This window comes from Manduca sexta, chromosome 2 (assembly GCF_014839805.1).
Source record: "Manduca sexta isolate Smith_Timp_Sample1 chromosome 2, JHU_Msex_v1.0, whole genome shotgun sequence".
Taxonomy (NCBI): Eukaryota; Metazoa; Arthropoda; class Insecta; order Lepidoptera; family Sphingidae; genus Manduca; species Manduca sexta.
This window is the reverse complement of record NC_051116.1, coordinates 988,845-1,012,281: the sequence shown is the minus strand read 5'-3', so window position 1 is coordinate 1,012,281 and position 23,437 is coordinate 988,845. Positions and strand designations below refer to the sequence as shown.

The window sequence follows — 23,437 nt, the reverse complement described above, 5'->3', positions numbered from 1 at the left end:
CTAAACAAGTATTGGCAAGTAAAGAATTTAAATTCACGTCTAGTTAGTGATTAGTTCTCGCAGTTGAAGAAAAACGTAAAATAATTAATAATCATGGATATTTCGGCCTTTAAAATTTAATATGACGAAATTTTAAAGGCAGAAATATCCATGATTATTAATTATTTTTACATTTTTCTTTCAACTGCGAGGACTAATCACTAACTAGACGTGAATTTAAATTCTTTACTTGCCAATACTTGTTTAGTTACCCAGATTAAAGGCTAAACAAAATGTATGAAAATGGACCTTGAGGTATCGCCTTAAACCACAATTATTATGCTAGCTATAAATATGGAAAGTAATTAATGGTTGAATAATATTGATTACCACATAAATGCATTGCAGTGAAATAACACAAGTTATATAACTTTCCTGACATACTAAATCATCCATAATATTGTAGGAACATACATCATACATTAAATAATAGTATCAGCGCTTAATTATGTTACTACTACCTTTTGAAATAGACTTCGGCTACTGAAATGTTTTAGGGCCACACACACCACACCTTTATCCCCAAGAGTAGGTCAACTAGGGAACTTTTCACCATATGTGTTCTGTCCATGATATGATAGTGGAAAAGCCTATCGTCACAATGGGCATAAATTCCCAAATCCAGAGTAATACTGAGCATGAATATCCAATATTAACAGGTTTTGGACCCAGCTATACTTTTCATTATTATTTATCAAAAATGAAGGCTTGATTACTTACTCTACTTATTATTAAAGGGATAAAAGTAACATATAACGCTAAGGAATGTATATTGGTGGGTAAGGATATTTTCAAAATCTAAAAACAGATTTGTGCATTAAAATAAATTAAAAAAATGTTTAATAATACTTATATAGTTTAAGTCATTCAAAACATAAAAGTTATTGTGACTGAGTTACTGAGGTCAAACACTGTTCAAGTAGCCATTTAATTACTCATCATTTATTGACATTAGTAAAAAATACTTAGTTGATAATTGATTATTAATTATGTTTAAATTATGATGAGAGGTCTACTATTAATACAAATAATTTGTGTACTATATGGTTAGTAATATTATTTTTATTCAAGTAATATTGTTTTTGTAAAATTATAATCTTCTATGTATGTAATATATATGTAAAATATAGAACTACATACATATATAAATATTGGTTTTAAAATTGCTGTTGATAATCTCTCTCCAGCTGACCTCAAGGTGGAGTTAGATCAGATTGCCATGACCATTATATAAAAAAAATATATTTAATAGGGATGTTTTTTTCTTGGTACTTATATAAGCAAGAAAATATTCATTATCTAGTTTCATTGGTACTTGTCAAAATTAGTTATTTTAGATTATTGTTAATACTTAATACATTGTCATATTCACATAATATGACATTCTAGGTTAATTGAGCAAAATTATGACCACTTTTAATATCAATCCTCAATATAAATCTATATGTTTCACATAAATATAATGAAGAACACTGCTGAAATAGAAATAAATTTGGAAAAATACTATTGGCAACTGGTTTTTTGAGAAAGTAATATGATAATGCAATCCATAATTACATATAATCAATTAGACGTTAATGCCTGAGTTGTTAACATTATAGAACAATGTATTTAGTAAAAAGATGTATCTACATTACTAAAATACTTGCTAAACAGGAATGTATAATTGATTTCAAGTAATTACATTTAGATATTAAGAAATCTTTGTTGCACACTATTAGTATGATTTAATAATTATACTATTTGTATTAATTACAGATAGCAATGTTATTCATTATGCCATTGGCATTTAAGGCCTCTAATGGGAACAATGATTATCATTATGGTTGAGGTCAAAACTCAAATACTGTTCAAATAACCAGCTACCATGACCTACTTGCCAAAATTCAAAGAAATCTAATCTCTAAGAACATGCTAAAGAAAGGTTATCATGTTATTAAAGAAAAAATTAAAAATATATATTTTAAACCCATAGCTAATTATATGAACAACCTTTATTTATTTATATTTAGTACAACTAGTAGTTGTTACATTATAACTAGCTCCAATAAAATATAACAGTAATACAATTATAAAGTATCACAGCATGCATTGAGAAAAAAAATAACACCAATAGTAAACATTTGTGGTTTAACAGTATAATCTTACAATAATAATAAAGCCAGCCCTGTATTATATACTGTCCCACTACTGGGCACAGGCCTCCTCTACTACTGGTTTTACAAGACTTAAACAATTCTCTTTATAATCACTAACATAGAAAATTATTATATTGATTGCACCTGATTACTTTTTGCTATAAAAACAAACTTTCATTTATATGATATTTACTGTAACAGAAAAAGCAATTTAAAAAATATATAAAAAATAAGTGTGAATAAATATTTAACATTACTCATTATCCTGGAGTAGGGGAGATGCAATTAGGGCATCCAATTTCTCCTTTGTATTTCATACCATGATGTTGATTAGGCACAAATTCCGCACTCCGGGCTGATATGTAATGGATGATCAAAATATGACTTAAGCCTGAAAATCTTCATTAATTTTAGGTTCAAGATAATAAGTATACAGATTTAAAGCCTCATAAAAGAAGCAAAAAATATATACTAACTTGAAAACCATCAAAGTTACAAACAAATTGCATGAAAATTAAAGCAACCTTAATTAGAACAAAATGAAGGAATGGTGTTGTTTGTTTTAAAAACAAGTGGTATTTTGTTGTTTAACAGTTGTTGTTCACATACTAAGTTATATAAACAGTGAGTGTTTGTCTATAGTACTTGGAAATAATATTTTTGTTAGTAATTGTGTTCTTTAAATAATATTACTTGTTATCATGATTATTTCTATACTTAGGCCATGGGGTATAGAAAGAACTTCAGTTTAGTGCCAATACCGTAGTTACTACGTCCATTTTACATTCATATTAAAATGATAATACATAATACAATAATAAATTATTTTTATAATATGATTTCTTGCTAATTTGATGGGGTTTGGCGTCGTTTTGTTAATACCAGCAAAAGCTAAGAAAACTTGGCGTTTTTGTGGACTCTACCTAGAATATTATTTCACAGATGAAAGGCGTTTGTATGCACTAAAGTATTATTTCATATTGGAGGAGGGTAGAAAACAAACAACATTCATATCTATTATGTTTTGGAAGATAAAATTATGCTGTTATAATAATTGGTTCTGTTACTTCACATGAATTGTTTGATACTGATTTTGATTTAACCGTTCCGCTCCACAATATATTAGTCAAAGGAATGAAGTACTTTACATTATAGTTTTTGCCCCTGAATCCTTAAAGGCTAAAGGCTAAATCAAAACTACCGAACGGATTTCGATGGAGTTTGAGATCCTGTGAAGGACATGGCTACTTTGATCCTAAGAAAATACATAGGCACACTTTCATACCAGAAATAATCATTCACGGGAGCGAAGCCTCGAGCAATAGCTATTTTCTATTAGACTTCGAATCGATACTTTCTTTTGTCTATGATTTTAAATGCTCAGTGGTCATACAAATACGATACAAAACTATCAATATACAGATAGACCTATTTATTGACCTATGGCCTATTTATGTTCCGTAACTTCGCGATTTGATAAGCATTAATAGATTAATTGTAAAATTTCTCACGAGCGGCCCACATCGCTCGTGTATTGGGTGGTTTCTTCGTTATCAACAGTCCTTGGCGCACATGTGATAACGTTATCAATGGTGTCCGACCATTGATTCTGTCGTCTATAAAGTCGTGTTTCGTTTGAACTATTTTATGTTTAAGAACTTGTTCATTTCGCCTTCGTAGTTAATGCGAGCATAAGTAATTCATGTGGGGTATCTTAAAATATGTTTTAAGGTGTGTTCATTTTAACCTTGTAATTACATTACTAAAGCTTAGTATTCACTATGCTATATTCTTTTACGTTTATAGAATTAATAAAAAAAATAAACTTATCTAAGGAATTTTGGTCAAAATTTTGAAAGTATGTGAAATCTGCCAATCCGCACGAGACCAGCGTGGCGGACTAAGGCCGAAACCATCTTCGTATTAGAGGAGGCCCGTGCTCAACAGTGGGATAGTGCATAAAAGGACTGGCACAAAGAAACATCCACATAATTCTAGTTACATTGAGATATGCTATTGAGAAATGGGAGGGTAATTAATTATTTTAGTCATATTATAATTTGGACAAAATTATTATATAAAAACCGCGATAAAATCCATAAAATAGTTTTATTTTAATGTTTAACATTCGCGTAAACTTAAATCATTATTTTCATTTCGGGCTGAATTCACTTTAGAGGCGTTCTTTTCCCCGTTTGTATGAAATAATATATATATTTCGACGTCAAATTTGGGTTACAAGGAAAATTACTTAATGTATTACGGCCGACCCAAATCTACATTAATTGTTTGCTCTAATACCAATAGACTTATCCCGTTATGCGAATAACATAAATATTATTTATGTGTTAGTATAAATTACTTAAAATTTAATTTAAAATGTAAAGTTGAGTAGTGGAAATAAAGGCTTTTTTATTTTTATTTTATTTATTTTATTTTATAAATTACTGGTTTGTGCTGACAGCTTCGTCGGCCTGAAAGTCTTTTTATAGGAAAGACTGCCACTGTCCCTTTCCGAAATATCAGACAATTAAAGGAGGAAGTGGGGCTGCTTTATATCGAACAAATTCTTCTTCATCTTTTATAAATGCTATGTCATATTAATCTTTATTCTTTCTCAAAGTAGTCTGTTTAGACTAGAGGTTCCCAATCTTATTTTTCTGATAGACTGCTTTCAAAACTTTGCTTCCCGCTTACGAATTAAGAACCCCCATTTTTGGGTCACGCCAACGTAGACCCCTATCAAGTTCCCAGTAGACCCCACGGTCCATTTGGACCACTTTGGGAATCAATGGTTTAGACCTTTAAAACCATGAAACAGATGCTCAAGAGTCTTATTTCTTTTAAAATAATTTCTATAATAGCATCATGCCCTTGCCATTTCCAAAGGTAGGCAGAAGTTATCATACACAATTCGCCAGCTTTGTTACATTTACGTACAATTTATTTCTAAATAAATTATTAGACTTAACGCCACATCTCTACAAATATTTTTCCTACAATTAAACAGAGTTCAATAAGTATAACCTTGCGTGGAAAGCGATGCGCGCCCGAGCACCGCAGGTGACCTCAGCACGCTGTTTAAATTAAACGTGACAGGTTAGCACCGTGACATTGTCTCAACTACCTCTTGTTTACTATATTTATTAAGTATCGATATGGTATCTTTAATTATTTATGGAAGCGGCGATAGCCTTGGGTTGGGTGTGGAACGGACTGCCAAGACGAATGTCCGCAGGTTCAAATCCCAAGGGCACACCTCTGACTTTTCTAAACATCATGTGTATCCTTTGTGAATTTATCGTTCGCTTTAACGGTGAAGGAAAACATTGAGAGGAAACCTGCTCATTTGAGAAGTTCTCTATAGGATTTTCGAAGGTGTGTGAAGTCTACCAATCCGCACTAGGCCAGCGTGGTGGACTAAGGCCTAATCCCTCTCAGTAGTAGAGGAGGCCCGTACTTAGCAGTGGGCAAGTATATAATACAGGGCTGATATTATTATTATTATTTAATTATATATGAAAACTAGCTTTTGCCCGCGGCTCCGCCCGCGTTATAAAGTTTTTCAGGCTAAAGTTTTTCGTTATAAAAGTAGTAGTTTCCCGGGAGCCTCTCAAACTGTCTCCATACCAAATTTCATCTTAATACGTTGGGTAGTTTTTGAGTTTTACACGTTCAGGCAGACAGATGCAGCGGGGGACTTTGTTTTATAATATATTTTTTAGAACTTTTTAAGAGGAATAATCCCGTCATACATCATTGTTGCATAACTTTAATCGTTTACGCAGCGCACGCAACGGAAGCTCTCAAAACTAATAATTTTTCCCCGTTTTTGCAACATGTTTCATTACTGCTCCGCTCCGATTGGTCATAGCGTGATGATATATAGCCTATAGCACTCCAGGAACAAAGGGCTATCCAACACAAAAAGATTTTTTCAGTTCAAACACGGTAGTTCCTGAGATTAGCCATTACTGCTCCGCTCCTATTAGTCATAGCGTGATGATATATAGCCTATAGCACTCCAGGAACAAAGTGCTATCCAACACAAAAATATTTTTTCAGTTCGATCTGATAGTTCCTGAGATTAGCCATTACTGCTCCGCTCCTATTGGTCATAGCGTGATGATATATACCCCATAGTACTCCACGAACAAAGAACTATCCAACACAAAAATATTTTTTTCAGTTTGAACCGGTAGTTCCTGAGATTAGCCATTACTGCTCCGCTCCTTTTGGTCATAGCGTGATGATATATAGCCTATAGCACTACGCTAATAAAGAGCTATCCAACACAAAAAAAAAATTTCAGTTCGAACCGGTAGTTCTTGAGATTAGTCATTACTGCTCCGCTCCTATTGGTCATAGCGTGATGATATATAGCCTATAGCACTACACTAATAAAGGGCTATCCAACACAAAAAGAATTTTTCAGTTTGGACCGGTAGTTCCTGAGATTAGCCATTACTGCCCCGCTCCTATTGGGTATAGCGTGATGATATATAGCCTATAGCACTCCACGAACAAAGGGCTATCCAACGCAAAAAGAATTTTTCAATTTGGACTGGTAGTTCCTGAGATTAGCGCGTTCAAACAAACAAACAAACAAACAAACTCTTCAGCTTTATATAATAGTATAGATGGGTGTGGAATAAGTGTCTCACATAGGGTGAGGTGGGGTGGAGCGAGGTTCCGCTATTTAATACGTAATTCGTCCCCCCCCCCCCCCCTACTATGTTTGATTAGCTTCTGCCCGCGGTGTTGTCCGCTTTGAGGGTCAGGTTGGCACTATGGCGTATGATAACGCCATCTAGTTTTAAATGGGGCGAAGTTTACATGAAAATGTGACTTCTAAGGTTATTGTAGTAATGGCCTTGTTAATCGCTGAAATATCCGTGTCATACAAATTAAAGCTTTACGTTAACGACTAATAAACGTATTTAAAATCTTTTTTCCTTAAAAATCGTCGTGTTAATCCTCTCTCCCCACGGTCATTGAAAACTTTGTCTCATAAAATACCCGCATCGGCAAAATTACTGTTACATAATGTGAGTTTCCACGGAAAATTTAAACACGATATTGCGAAATGCTAAAACAGTTGTCAGGGTCGGTTATGGACTAGTTTATATATTTCTAATGTTTATATTTTTCTCGTAGCTCTGTTTGGTATTTTTCTAGAGTAAAATCCCGCTGTCCTAGATAAAAAGTAGCTCACTGTTAGTGCACGAATTATCTATATTGTATGAGGCAAATATTCCCTAAATTCTATACGTCTATTATTAATACTATCTGCGGTGGCTCCTAATTGGCTTATTTATTGTATTCATTTCGTCCTATATTTGTTATTGATAGCTGTGAACCATCCAAATTTTATAAAATATAATAAACACATATTCATGCGAAAGTTTCAGTAGACGTAAGATAATATTTAAAACCTCAGTAGTAGAGATCTATTCCACGCAATGAGTCAATAATAAAATAGAAATGGTAATATACCTAAACGGATTCACGTATCTAAAGAGCTGTAACAGTGAAGGAGAGAAGAAAAAGTCCTTTGTTTATATTACACCAAATCATCAGCTGCAGTATGTCCACTGCTGAACATGGGCCTCCCCCAAAGATATCCAGATCGATCTAAATAGCCCGCAGCCAGCGACCTCCTACGCCTTTATTGAGGTCATCTGTCCACCTCGTGGTTGGACGTCCGACGCTGCGCTCGCCAGTTCGTGGCTTCCACTCCAGAACCTTCTTGCTTCATCGACCATCAGATACACACCAACTACATACCTATATTTTATATCGTGACAATTAGAGAATACTGGATATTAAATTATTTGAATAAATATACAGTAATAAAGATATTAAGATAAATACTTAAAATGACAATAATAATGCACAGTATAATAATGTAATAATGATAAAATTCGTCCAAAAATACGCCAAAAATATAACATACGAAAACCGTGAAACGGAGTCGACCTTCAAAATTATTTAAATTGTCAAACAGTAGTGCATATAAGGACGATTATGCTATTTCACTTTATTTACATTTATATATTTACAAGCTTTTTCTCGCGGTTCCGGGATAAAAGGCCTGCTATATTTTCTCGGGATAGAAAGTAGCCTATGTCCTTCCCAAGTCTCAAACTATCTCCATACCAAATTTAATCGAAATCAGTTGGGTAATTTTTGTGTTTATCGCGTTTAGATATATAGACAGATGCGGCGGGGGACTTTGTTTTATAATATATTTTTTTAGAACTTTTAAGGGGCACGATTGTTTTATACATATTTGTTGCGTAACTGACTATTCAGCATACGCAACTGAAGCTCTCAAAAGGAATATTTTTTCCCGATTTCGGACCATTTTTCATTCACCCTCCGCTCCTATTGGTCAAAGCCTGATGTTATATTGCCTATAGCCTTCCTTGATAAATGGACTACCCAACACTAAAATAATATAATTAAAACTAGTATTTCCTGAGATTAGCGCTTTCAAACAAATTAACTCTTCAGCTTTATGTAATAACATAGATTTCGTGTCTACAAATAAAAGTCGTAGGAGGTCGCTGGATGCGGGCCGCTTCCAATAAGTCGAGCTGGAAATCTTGGGGGAGGCCCATGTTCACATATCCCGTGGACATCCTGATGATGATGATTTTTATCTCGCTGATCTCATGCAACTTGGCAGACTTAACATACCTTCGTTTTTATGCACAACTAGTTGATCCGACAGACGTTGTCCCGTCTTAACTATGAATTTGCAGCGCGCATTATGTCAATCGCGGACAATTATTTCAAACAATTGACAGTTATATAAAATTAATATTTTCGTTAAGTTTTCTTAAATTATATAATTTTTCCTTTCATAAGAACCTTCTCCGGACAATAACAAACACAACAATAAAAAAAATTGTGTAATCGGTCGAGCCGTTCATGAGTGATGGCGTGACCAAAGGAAATAGGGATTCATTTATATATATATATATATATATATATATATATATATATATATATAGATTATTAGGATTCTGAACGATACTGAAATAAAAAATCAAGGGACTTTAAAGGTGATTACCTCTCGACATTCGACACAATTATGCCGGCCTGTTGTAACAGGATATGTACAGGCTGATCCCGTAACGCAAAACTTAGTGGGCCACTATGACTGGTTTTAACACCTTGTGTACAGTGGTCGCTATCCGGGCGGATATAAAATTCAGGGACTTAAAAAGCGAGAGTTAAATATAACTTATTGTATGATTGTGTACAAAACAATTTTATTAGATTATGAATGTTCATGCGCGGTGTCAACGAACCTACGACTTTGCGTCTGGCAATGTTAACGTATGTTTGCATTTAGACAATTCTTATGTAAATCCACTATCGGCTTCTGTCTGTTGAAAAATAAAAAATAAATTTGTTTTTGAATGTTTTTATCATGAATCTCTTGGCTGTTGATAATTTTCTGAGGCAGAAATATTAAGTAATTTGAATGCAGTTTGCAATGTTCTTATTAGAAAGGTTACCTGAAATTAGCTGTTGGTTAAGTTTTTTACACGGATGGTTTTAAACATAAATATGTGTATTTTAATATAATAGAACACCTAATGAAACCCACTTTCTTGTCTGAAATATTAAGCGAAACAAAGTAGACATGATTTATGAACAAAATATGAAAAATCATTAATAATTATTGTGTTTATTTTTCGAGTTAATGATAATACCAGTAAAACATAATGCCAACACGACAATGACAACATTTAGAGACAAAAATAAGGTAACTTATAATACAATAGTTTTCCTCATGAGCGAATTCTATAATACAGTACATGAAAAAAAAATTGTGACCATGTTTATACGATTATATATAGCCGAAGAGTTTGTTAGAACGCGTTAATCTTAGGAACTTGTAAACTTATTTTGCAATATTTTAGGTAGGTACATTACTCCTGAGTATAGGCCACTTAATATCCCGGAATAACATTTACCACGCGGGCGGAGGCGGGGCCATAAAAAATAAATAATAAATGATGCATTAAAATTTATATGCCAAAAATTTACTTAGCACAGTGATAATTACAAGCGGCGATAGCCTAGTTAGTTGTGAAACGGACTGCCGAGACGAATGTCATAAGTTCAAAACCCAAGGGCACACACCTCAGACTTTTCTAAAATTATGTGTGTATTCTTTGTGAATTATCATTTGGTTCAATTTTAAAGGAAAATATTGTGAGGAAACCTGCACACCTGAAAAGTTCTCTATAGAAATTTTGAGGGTGTGTGAAGTCTACCAATCCGCACTACGCCAGCGTGGTGGACTAAGGCCTAATCCCTCTCAGTAGTACAGGAGGCCCGTGCCCAACAGTGGGATAGTATATAATACAAGGCTGATATTATAATATTTTATTATTGTAGTGTTCATTACTGGTAACGAAAATTTGATCGTATCGTTGTTTATTAGACTTATAGTATTTTCTACACGGTTTGTTACATTTATAGATAGGTACTATCAGCAATTGTAAGACTTCTTTTTTTATTTTGGCACGGTGATTCACCGTCTAACAACGAATCAAAAGCCATATTATTATCTCTTTGGAATGATAATATAGCGATACTTTCCTCAATTCTTGCATTCGAGTGTCATATACTGTCTTTAGAAATTGCACAGGAATTTTGATCACAGCTATTTCTCGATTTTATAGGTTCCAAGTACCGATATAAAATACTATCATCACTACGGGTCGTCAGTGGAGGAAATTCTACTGTGGAATTTAATATATTTTTAGCACTCCTCTATATGAACTTTAATTATGCCAAATCTCATACACCTCACAATGTGCTTAAAAAGGGGTACGATTATTTTTATTCACGTATCTAGATTTCTTTAAGAAATCGGGGTAGACAGTGGTATCAAAAATTGTCCTCAAAGAATCTAGAGCTCGCATAATAGCAAGACAAAGATGATCAATTTTTCTTCCGATATTTTAGTTTCCTTTTTTTATCGATTTAGGATGTTTTGAAACAATATTAATTCGTGTAGTTTCACTTAAAATATAAGTTTTCATATAAGAAATGAACGCAACCAAAAAAACATTCAAATCCTTTTCATTGTTTGTTTTAGTAATGTGTCTAAATAAAATCTCGGTTATGTTAAATTAAGAAACGGCGATAGCCTAGTTGGGTGTGGAACGGACTGCCAAGACGAATGTCCGCAGGTTCAAATCCCAAGGGCACACACCTCTGACTTTTCTAAAAAATCATGTGTGTATTCTTTGTGAATTTATCGTTCGCTTTAACGGTGAAGGAAAACATCGTGAGGAAAACCTGCACATCTGAGAAGTTCTCTATAGGAATTTCGAAGGTATGTGAACTCTACCAATCAGCGCGGTTGACTACGGCCTAGTCCCTCTCAGTAGTAGAGGAGGCCCGTGCTCAGCAGTGGGCAAGTATATAATACGGGGCTGATATTATTATTATTATGTTAAATCAAGTATTCATTATATTATTAAGAAAGTTGCTTTTTCAATCTATACGAGTAGGTACTGAATACAGATATAAATTTATTTAAACAAAAATATTGTTTTAATGATTCTTGTACCAAGAACATTCATTAAGTCTTCAAAATTTTCACTAAATAAACATGGTATCTAAAGGATGCAAAGTTACGAACAGGGTGAGATTATTAGAGATGCTGCTACACTGTCTAGAATCTAGATTCTAGCGCAAACTTACGTGGCCGCACTAAACGCGACGTGCATACATATTAGTTTCAAAACTAGACAAAGTTTACAAGACGCTATTATTTTGATAACTGAGTAAAATAGTAATTTTGTTTTGTTGCAACGTTAATTTATGTTTTCTGAAGTGCAGTTAGTGTATATATTTTTGGCTCTGTCAAGAAGTTATCTTCCGCGGCAATTCAATACCGCGTAACAAAATACATTTTTGGATTATCAATTTCTAGTTGTTTCCGCGACTTCGCCGGTGTGAAAATCGTAATGTACTATTAACCTAAACCTTCATCAAGAATTGCACTGTCTTTTAGTAAAAACCGTACGAAAATCCGTTCAGTAGATTTTGAGAAAATCGATCACATATAGATAGACAGCTTTTGGGGACTTTGTTTTATAATATGCAAAGATAGATAGATATCTTTTGTCACTTACGCCTTACAGAACTATCACCAATGATATCACAAACTAAATTTTAATTTTTAAAGTAAATAAATGTTATATTTAGATGGTAATATACATTATGATATTTTAACATACAAACTCATTATCATAATACACTAAAACCACAACTGTTTAATTATTAAGAAAATAATTTAGTTCTGCGGTTGCGATTGTGTTATCTTTTTAGTTTGTAATAACTACGTGGGGGTAACTCATCGATAAACTTTGACAACTACCTTCATATAGTTTACGGAGTATGAAATTTCAGACAGTGATGAACTAAAGATATAAACAGCGATAGTATAGTTGTGGACCGCTGAGATAACTGCACTTTCAAAACCTAAGACACGCCCATCAGACTTTTGTTTTTAAAGTTATATGTGTATTTGTGAATTATCGCTTGCTTTAACGATGCAGGAAAACATCGTGAGGAAACCTGCAATACCCGTGAAGCTATTTATAAGAATTGGAGGATATTTTAAGCCCGCCAATCCGCACTAGGCCAGTGTAGTGGACTAAGGTCTAATCCCGCAGTAGTAGGGGAAGTCCGTTGCCCATCAGTGGGACAGTATATAATACAGGGCTGATATTATTATATAATAGAAATTATTATATTATCGACATTATATTGAGTACTAATACCAAAAAAAATACATTAAGAATAGGAATGTATAGAAATGTTCTTTTAAACAATTGATTTCAAGAATACGAAATTATGGTTACTTGTGCTGTTTGTGTTGCTCTTTTCAAAAACAGTTTAAGATATGAACTGCAGTACCTACATAATAATAATAAAATCAGCCCTGTATTATATACTTGCCCACTGCTGAGCACGGGCCTCCTCTGCTACTGAGAGGGATTAGGCTTTACTCCACCACGCTGGCCTAGTGCGATTGGTAGACTTCACACACCTTCGAAATTCCTATAGAGAACTGCTGAGATGTGCAGGTTTCCTCACGATGTTTTCCTTCACCGTTAAAGCGAACGATAAATTTACAAAGAATACACACATGATTTTTAGAAAAGTCAGAGGTGTGTGCCCTTGGGATTTGAACCTGCGGACATTCGTCCTGGCAGTCCGTTCCACACCCAACTAGGTTATCGCCGCTTTACCTACATAATACAGAGAAGAATATAAATACTTTTTTTTTTATTTTTGTTTAGAGCATTTTTGTAATACTCGAACGACTCCTATCTGTTTCTTTTTCTTCATTACACAAGTCAACTGGCAAACTCACCGACTAATGAATGTATTTTTGTTACAGTCAACCTGAATGGTGCTTCGAAAGTGGACATATCACATTTCGACTTGCTCAAAGTGCTCGGCACTGGAGGTGAGTAAAAACGATATTATACAATTATTACTAGGTATTTTACAATTGCTCTCGGCTGCAAACGCTTTAGTTTTCCGGGATAAAAGTATATTTTCCTGGATTTATCTTCTTCTCAAATTCGCAAACTATATACGGAAATAAGTCCGACAAGAGTTGCACCTCTGCCTTACTTCTCAGTATACAGGCTTTGAACTTAGAATGAATATTATCAAGGCTATTGTTAGTTATTTCGGTTGACATATATGGCGACGGGCAGACATTGGCGCTGGAATATTGGCATTGTGTTTTATGCACGATGTGAACGACCCTTTTCAAGTTATGAAACCGGCGCAGTCATGTTCTTTGCGTCGTAACTTTAAAAAAAAGTGCATGGAAACTTATTTCTAGAGTTCGAACTACGATTGTGCTTATTGTTTAAAGAATATTCGATGAGTCCACTGTGCTAGAATTCTCATAAAACTAGGGAATATTATGTAGATAATGGTACATAGACCTCTTCTTTGTGATTGAGAAAAATAATCTTTGCGCGTTTGAAAATACCATTTCTTATTAATCTATTTAATAAAACCAGCTTTTTCGTTTCTGTTCTATGGTATAGTCCAAACATCATAAACAATAAAACTACCATAAACTCTGAAACTTATAGCTACCGCAATATGAACTAAGATTTACAATCTATCATCATGTTGAGATATAGTAAATTCCATTAATCACTATTTGGTCGACTCTAATAACGTCCAGGGGCTCTAGCCAAGATTTCCTCAATCAATAATGTTAATAAAAAACAAAAAAAAAATGGGGAATGTCTTATCCTATCCATAGGTCTATCGTTAGGTTATGTCATTCTCATACATAACGTTAGCGTTTACGATTTTAGAAACGCATATTGTCTACGGCCCCTGAACCCAAAAAGGAAAAATCGTAATAAGCTTTGACATGCTTACAGATGAGTTATTTTGTTTCGTTCTTTCTTACATTTAACGGTTACGAATTGAATTATGGCTTGGTTTAACGGTGAAAGAAAACATCGTGAGGAAACTTGCATACTTGAAGTTCTCTATAGGTTTTTTGAGGGTGTGTGAAGTCTACCAATCCGCACTAGGCCAGCGTGGTGGACTAAGGCCTAATTCCTCTCAGTAGAGGAGGCTCGTGCCCAGCAGTGGGGCAGTATATAATACAGTGCTGATATTATATTTATTATTAACGGTTACGATAGTTTATCTATATATTATATAAATGAATGTCTTTTTCTCTTGGTCATCCCATCACGCGTGAACGGATGGAACAATGTCGCTAATTCCTTTTTTGTTGTGTTAATTATTGCCAGGAGAAGGTTCTTATAAAAAAAAATGATCGGAACATTAGAAAATTTAAGAAAACTAAACGAGAATATTAATTTTATAAAACCGTCAGTTGTTTGACATAAATGTCAGCGATTGAAAGAATGCGTGCGTGTCTTCATTGTTAAGACAGGATAACGTATGTCGGGTCAACTAGTTGGATATAATTAATGCTCACTATATTCATATGAAATATAAATGAAATCAACTAAGATTATGCACTCTGCCTATCTGTTGCCGTCCGGACTCTATAAGCGTGCCCATGCCGAGTCGTCGACCCGTCCACGATTAGTTAATTGTTTTGAACATACATCTGCCGATCCACCTTCGTTTCTGTCTCGTTTCGATGAGCGGTCTGCGAAGTATCGCCACTGGTTTGCGTTATTATACATTCATACATATGTTTTTATCTCATTTGGTATACAGTAATGTTACTTGATATTTTATTAAATAGCTGTAGTTTCCTGGTGCTTTTTAGATTTGTGATATTTCCCGAGGTACAAATAGTTGCATTATAATTTTATATTGATATTTTCAACGAACCTTTGATGATATATTTTCAAGATATCTTTATATTTTTTTGTATCTTGTCTGATCTGCGGTTTCTATTCTTTATTTTAATTATGAAATCCATCAGTTCGTTTTATAATATAAACTTACTGGTTTCAGTCATAGAATTGTAAATATTGTCGTTTGAATTATGCTGAGAATTAGAAGAGTACACGTTGTTTCCTTCGCCCTTTTATTTCGACTAATATATACAAAACAAAAACGTGCCGCTAACCAGTGTTTCTTAACTCAAAAGTAAACATTTGGCCTCGTGAATACCATCGGATCAAAGCGAAACGGCGACATTTCTAATTTCACAAGCGTTTCGAAATGTAGCGAAAATTGGACGTGCGGGTGAAACCTTTTAGTAGTCACGTGTTTGAAGCATTACTTTGAAAGTTTGTTTGTTGTTTGAGTCCAGAGCCTATGAAGGTTATAGGAAACGTCTATTTACAATCAATATTTTGGTAAAAAGGTGTAGATGCGGTACCCATATTGTACTTGCCTTTAAGAACAGCGCATTATCACACATAGATAACTAATTATAGCAAACTACATTATGACACGTTAAAGTAAATTAGAATGTTGTCATTTTCATTAGTATCATATAGGACATTTTATGAATCATTCATTAGAAGACAAATTTTAATACATTCTAACGCGATACTAAGACCAATTGCGATAGTCCCTTTTTTTAAATTCTATTCCATTTTGTCTTTAAACAACATTGTACAAATAATATAATCTAGTTCGAAGAATATAAAAGCTTATGTCTTAGAATGACGGAAAAATTGTACTCTGCCGTACTTATATGGTGTTTTTGGGCTCCGTGTGGCCTAGCATTATTTAGCATTTTTTATTGCATTAGTAGGCAAACGAGCAAGCGGTCCGCCTGATGGTAAGCAGCATCTGACGCCAATGGACTAAAGCAATGCCAGAAGAACAACCAAGCCGTTGCCTATCCGGTAAAAAATTTATTTACAGAACTTGGTCGTAACTTCATGACCATATCGCTCCCTACATCCGCTTTCACCGACGTTCTCACTCTTTAAGATTTTTTAGAGTTTAACTACTTAATGCTTGACATGTTAGCCGGTTAACATGACAGCCACATGACAGTTACATGACATTACGCGTGTCACGGGAATATAACCTTATTATTTATTACATAATAAGGTTATTTTTCCGTGATACGCGTAATGTCATGTAGTTGTCATGTTAGCCGGCTAACATTCCAATCATTCCGATGGCAAATGGGTTAACATCACTCAAATGACCAGCATATTGTCATTCATAAATAAAGGACGAAACACGCACCTGGTATTGATAATTTAAAAGTAAAAACGTAAACATACGTATGTCATTTATACTATGAAAATATCACGCAAGTATCGTGGGAAGACAAATATTTGTAAACGTGGCCAGGTGTTGCGTTATGTTTAACAAACGGAAATGGTAGTAAGTATATACGTGCATTAGTACCTTTAGGGTTAGGCAGGGGTGTTACAAGCTCTATAATGGATATCTTATCCGGAGTCTTAGGGGCCGTTCAAGTATTACGTAACGCAATTTTTGAAGATTTTTGACCCCCCTCCCCCCGTGTAACGCGGCGTAACGTTTTCTTGTACGCCGCCCCCTCCCCCTCCTCCAAAAGTAATGTACCTCTAAAGTGTCAATTTTTTTTGGAAAACATTCTGGAAAATCGCTAAAATACCTTTGTTAATGTGTTAAAATAAAAAAAAAACAAATGTTACGTAACGCTTTGTACGAGACCCCCCTCCCGCCCCCTGTAACGCATCGTCACATTTTACAAGAGCCCCCTCCCACCCAAGTTACGTTACGTAATACTTGAACGGCCCCTTACTCGAAACTGTTATAATGTTTAAATAAGTTGTAGTTAATAGAGTTCGACCAGATCAAATTCTGGCGGGGTTTAAATAACAAGAAAACTTGCAGATTTTTTTTTATGTTGTGGGGGCAAACGAGCATACCGTTCAACTGATGGCAAGTGATCGCCGCTACCCATGAACATCTGCAATGCCAGGGTGCATACAGATACGTTGCCGTTATTTAGGTGGGAATACGCTCTGAAGGTCGCCAGGTCGTATCTGTTCGAAAATTCTCTTCTGCAACATTTATCTAGACAGTGACGGCAAGCTAATTTGGATATTTTGAAGAGTTTAAGATTTATTATATTGCCGCACCTAAAAGTTATTACGCAATATAGTACTGCGAGAACTTGCTAAACTTAGCTTTAGTATATAAACAAAAAGTTGACAGGTATCGATCGCACTAATGCTAAGAAGAGACAACCAGGTCACTGATATTTGAAAACAAAGCTTATGGATATTATGTTAAGATCGTACAAACTGGTAATTAATAGTACCTAGCCCTATGGGATACTGGCGTGATATTATGTATGAACAAATACACTAACAGTCCTATAAACTTGTTTTAACGTTAATAGGTGGTTAATAATCGCTTAAATAGCTGTCAAACATCACCGGTTTTCTAGTTTAAACCTTATTAAGAGGCAAGATGGCGGCGTTTGACTTACAGCTGATCGAGTAAATTTGTGTTTTAACTAAACATAGCTTTGCGAATTTTTTATAAGTAAGACTGGTGCAGCTTAGACGGAGCGGTTACATAGCTAAATCGATTCCTCGAGGCTTAGCCGATACTTACAAGTGCCATCATTCAGTCGATTGTACAGGAATTAGATTTGTTACGTTTAGTGAAATAGGCTTGTCCTTTTGGTACAAATCCGTTTACATTTATGTAATTATGTAGTATTGTGTTGGTTTGAAAAATATTGTCAATGTTAGTAATGGCTTATGAAACATAATATCTAGTTTTAGTTCTGTGCAGTATCGGGAGCACTCTGTACAGTGTTATTTTTTTGTTATTCGGGCACAAAGTGACCCCACTGCAGCTGATGGTAAGCGGAGTGGGGTTCAATAGAATGTGGACTGACGAGAGATGATTAAACCCCCGCAATCGACAAAATTATGCCGTCCTGTTAGAACCGGATATATGCAGTCCGGTGCTTGAACGCGACACACTTCGTGGGTCACTATGGCGGGTTTTAACACCTTGTGTACGGTGATCGCTATCCCGGCGGATATAAAATATATCCAACCACTAGTAGTTATTTGACGTTTAATTAATTAAACAATTGTGCTCCTTTTATCATTAAATTTGATATAAAATCCATATTCGTAGTAACACATTTCCGCACAATAGGAACAATATCTCATCAACTCATACATCGAAGCGTATCCTTTGATGAAGCAATATTTGTCCCAACGATATCGATTTTCCAGCCGGTAAATAAAAAGTCGTCTGAAAACCATTTTTAAAATCAGAACGCTACGTAATTCGCAGCGTGGAAAAAAGCGTTGCATTTTTTTTTCCAATGGCAACACCGCACGACCGCTTCCGCGTGCACGGATAATTATTGCAACGGTTGCGTAACACTGTAGTTGTTCTATAATTGAATATTTTTAAATAGGCTTACACAGTAGAGTGGTCACCCTAAGACTTGCGGTGTTGGTGTGTTGCCATTTTTTATAATATGCAAAGGTAATGTGATCGTACGGTTTTAGTTGCGCGTAATAATTTTGAATTCTTTTTTTAAATATAGATGTGGAAGGATAAAACTATAGGTTATATTGTAGAAGTGATGATTTTTGGTTGTATCACAGATCGTTTAAAAGGTTTTAATGGTTTGAAGACGCAAAAAGCGGATAGTGGTACTAACCAATAGCTGATTAAAGAATATTATTAACTTAGCATTCATATTTCATAGACCATGTCACAAGAAGACTTGACAGTGACAGCTTCAGCACAAAATGAATGCTATGAATATCAAAATAAGGTTTAGAATTAAAACACCACTGTCCTGACTGTATGTACCGTCATAGCCTTAAGAAACCAATGTCAAACATCATAATGAGTTTCACCCACAATAGGATATCGTACCGATCGCATAATCATTGTAATTGTAAATCGTGCGATTAGGATCGACAACCGTTCGACGGACGCCTGCTGACTGTACTTGTAATAAAATTGTTAGCAAGTAACGAATGTTGTTTAGAAAGTTTGATGTATTATATAGACTGGGCCACGCCTTTTTGGTTTGTTTTGTCCGCGCGAAATGTTAATCTGCGCGTGGTGAAAGATGCCGGTTTATTGGGGATGTATTAAATAATCGACTGTTTTTCATGTCAAATTATAGGAACTGAGGTTTTTATGTTCTTCACATTTTTGTAATATAGTTCATTTTAATAGAATACAGTATGCCAATGTCTATAGAATTATTAGTACTTATTTAAGTCTACAGTATAGTTTATACTTAACTAAGATTAGAGGATTCGTTGGCATAAATCGATACAATCTATATAGTAAATCAAAGTTGATGTAAAGTACCTTTGATACGACGAAAGTGTTCCAAAGAGGCGTGCACGCAGCGGGCATGGGGCCAGTCACGTTGGCAGAGCGGTCCTTCGAGCCGGATCGGCTTATGTAATGGCCGCCTTTCGCAAGCGCTTTTTCAATGGCATTAAGTTTAAATGATTTATAATTGCACAAAGTCATTTGTTTTGTTTACTGATTGTAATTAACTTGATTTGTTTGTAGTTAACATGAGGAAGTTAAAGATCTGTTGTTTTTTATACTTTTTTTATGTTGTTCTTTGAAATATCTGCTATTGATGGAAAATAATAGTTAGGCAATATTACTCGTATTTGTAAAACCCATCTACTGTAATCGACAATCGTTACAATACGTTTGATGTAAAAACCGAGTCGATAATTAGGTATTGAAAAAATATTCTCTTGTAATCACAAAAAATGAACGGGTATTTGTTTAAAATTTATTTTTGTTACTTTATTATTTATAGGTTGTATATTTTGAATAATATTATTTATTAAAATTATAGCTCATTAACCTGTACTGTAGGACAAGGTAATAAAAAATTATATATCGGCTAAATTATCTCATATTTTGATACTAAAATAATACTAAGTTCAAAATTAAAGAAAAAATTAACTCGTTTTGATATATAACCATAATTAAATAAATTTTGTTGATACAAATAAACGATGGGACGAGAAATCTGCTCGGCTGATGTTAAGTGTTCAGATTAACCAATGTATTGACATTAGCATCAACAGCAGTGTAGTCACTGTTATGTTCCGGTTTGAAGGGCATTGTAGCCAGTGTAACTGCTGGACACAGTGAGACTTAACATCTCATGTCTCAGGATGGCGTGCGCAGTGGAATACCAAACAATACTTTGTAATTCAAGGTGATGGATGGTGTTTCTACTGTTTATGGGCGTTCGTATAGCTTATTATCAGGCGAACGGCAAGCTCGTGTCGTCACTCAAAGCAATAAAAAAAAATGAAAAATGCAGAAATATAACAGCTTTGAATTGCAAACACTGCGTGGCATTGCGCTTGTCACTCTGAGACATTACATGATAATTCACATAATGCCCAATAATTAAATTAATTTACGATGTATATTTAGTTTAATCAACACGCTTAATGAACAGTTTGTCACTGCACATCGCATTAAAACCCTTTCAGTTATCTATATGGTCAAATAATTTCGACATCACGATGTTTGATTTGGTGTCGAATTATTTAATGGGTATCGTGAGTCATGGGTTTTACAGTGAATTAGTTTGGAATAGTTATTTAATTTTGTATTATTGTGCATCATTATGTTCTTGGTAAGTGGAATTGGACGTTTGCAGAAAGCAACCAATCCTTAAGGTCATCAATCTTGAGTTAAGAAAAAATTGTTACTATTAATTTTTCTTACTACTTGGATGGCGTAGTTGAACTGCATGCGCGGTACGGCAGCGCTCTGAGGTCCTGGGTTCGAATCCCGGGTCGGGCAAAGTGACATTTAGGTCTTTCTGCTCAGTATCAGCCCGGAGTCTGGAATTTGTGCCCGGTATGGTGATAGGCTCGCCTCCTATCACATCATGGGACGGAACGCACTTGGAGAAAAGTGGGTGCCACGGTTGCGCCTCTGCATACCCCTTCGGGGATAAATGCGTGATGTTGTGTGTTGTGTGTACTTCGGTAGCGTAGTTCTACAGCCATGAGGCTGTATTGCTGTTTGACACGCACGATCTGTAGTTCGATTTCTCGGGTGAAGTGAGGGATTTTTCTAACCAGTGTCGACCTGGAGTATGGAATTGTGCTGGATAAATGAATCGTTCCCTGTAAAGCTATTTCATTGGAATTAGAGAAGATCGGTGTTTCCTGAGGCTCCTCGAGCTTCGCTGTCAATGTCATGAAATGAGAGCCACTTCCGATCCTGGCTTACAGGAGGTGAATGTCGGGTGTGAGCTCAATAGTCTACATTCGACTTAACATAATTGGTAAAATGTGGTCTTAACACGTTTGCCTACCTCTTAAAGCCAGAATAGGCGTGATGCTATGTTATACATTTCTACCTATCACGTCCTAACTATACATAAATGATTTGCGGTTTGTGCATTTTTTTACCAAAATATGTTTTCCAGTATGTAAATCGCTTCTGCATTGGCATCCGGTTTGCCGGCATGCGTTTTAATCGTCTAGACTGTGTCGGCTTGTTCTATATATAGATTTAAGTTGTATTTGTATACAGGGTCATTTTGACATTGCGTTTAATTTGGCTTTGTTTTGAATGATTTTTAGTTGTTTGAGTAATTGTCGCTAGACTGTGTGAATGGATAATAATTTATTAAAAGTGTCAATGAATGCTGCTATATAGGTTACTTGAACGGATTGATGGACAATTAATGTAGCATTTTTCTTATTGACGTCACAAAAATGAGATAAAATTTGCGAACCAAATGAAAGAAAGAAATTTAATTCCATAAATTGCTGTTGCAAAAGGAGATGTGTTCGTACTGATATATTAATAAGTCTAAGGATGAATAGACACTGGTACACAAAAATATAATTTCCTTATTGTGCATGCCCAATATAGATTTGATACTTCCGAACAGAAATATAGTATTAATATGTAGAAAAAACCGAATTCAGATTTCGATTAAGCGCGTATAACTGCTCGTTTTCATTATTTATGCAGTCAAGGTTTTAGATGTAATATTTTTTTAATATTTCATCATAAACGTGGTCAAACTTAAGAGTGTAATACAGAATTGTGTTTCGCATGCACCTCGCCGGATTTTGCCGTTATGTTATCCTTGTAGCTAATTAAACTTTAAAATAATACGCGCATAAATAAAAGATAAATGATATTTTTAAAATCATTTTATTAATAAACATGGTTTGACGTCATATCGCTATCAACAGCACGGTATCACTGCCGTCGAATTGTCCCAACCGTTCAACCAATGATTGCGAATGATAGAAATGACGTACATTAAACATAATGTTGTCGTTATCACGAGTTTGCGACTTGGTATCTGCCAATCGCTACGCTTTACTTGACGTTCAGACTTGTATTTTATATTTTATCGTCCTAATAAACTTCGTGAGTCAAAACTATCCTATTACAAGTAGTTTTTTTTTCTATTGCTTTGAATGACGAGCCGAGCTTAGCTTGCCATTCGCCTGATGGTAAGCGATACGACATAAACAGTAGAAACACCATCCAACACTTTGAATTATAAAGTATTGTTCGGTATTCCACTGCGCTCGCCATCCTGAGACATGAGATGTTAAGTTTCATTATGTCCAGTAGTTACACTGGCTACAATGTCCTTCAAACCGGAACACAACAGTGGCTACAAACTGCTGATTAGCGGTCTAAATAGACATTCGGGTGGTATCTACACTGGCAGACTCTCACAAACTAGCTAGCTTACTAGAGATAGACTACACTCTGAC

At 34.9% G+C, this 23,437-nt stretch overlaps 1 protein-coding gene across 2 annotated transcripts in view; it reads left to right on the top strand.

Moving 5' to 3' along the window:
• LOC115452573 (ribosomal protein S6 kinase alpha-5) overlaps nucleotides 1–23,437 on the top strand; it is a 142,954-nt gene that overhangs the window by 19,887 nt on the left and 99,630 nt on the right. For both annotated transcript variants that reach the window (XM_037438010.1, XM_037438011.1), the window contains exon 2: nucleotides 13,621–13,689. In XM_037438010.1, the coding sequence (XP_037293907.1) occupies nucleotides 13,621–13,689 (69 nt within the window). The remainder of the gene's footprint in view (nucleotides 1–13,620; nucleotides 13,690–23,437) is intronic.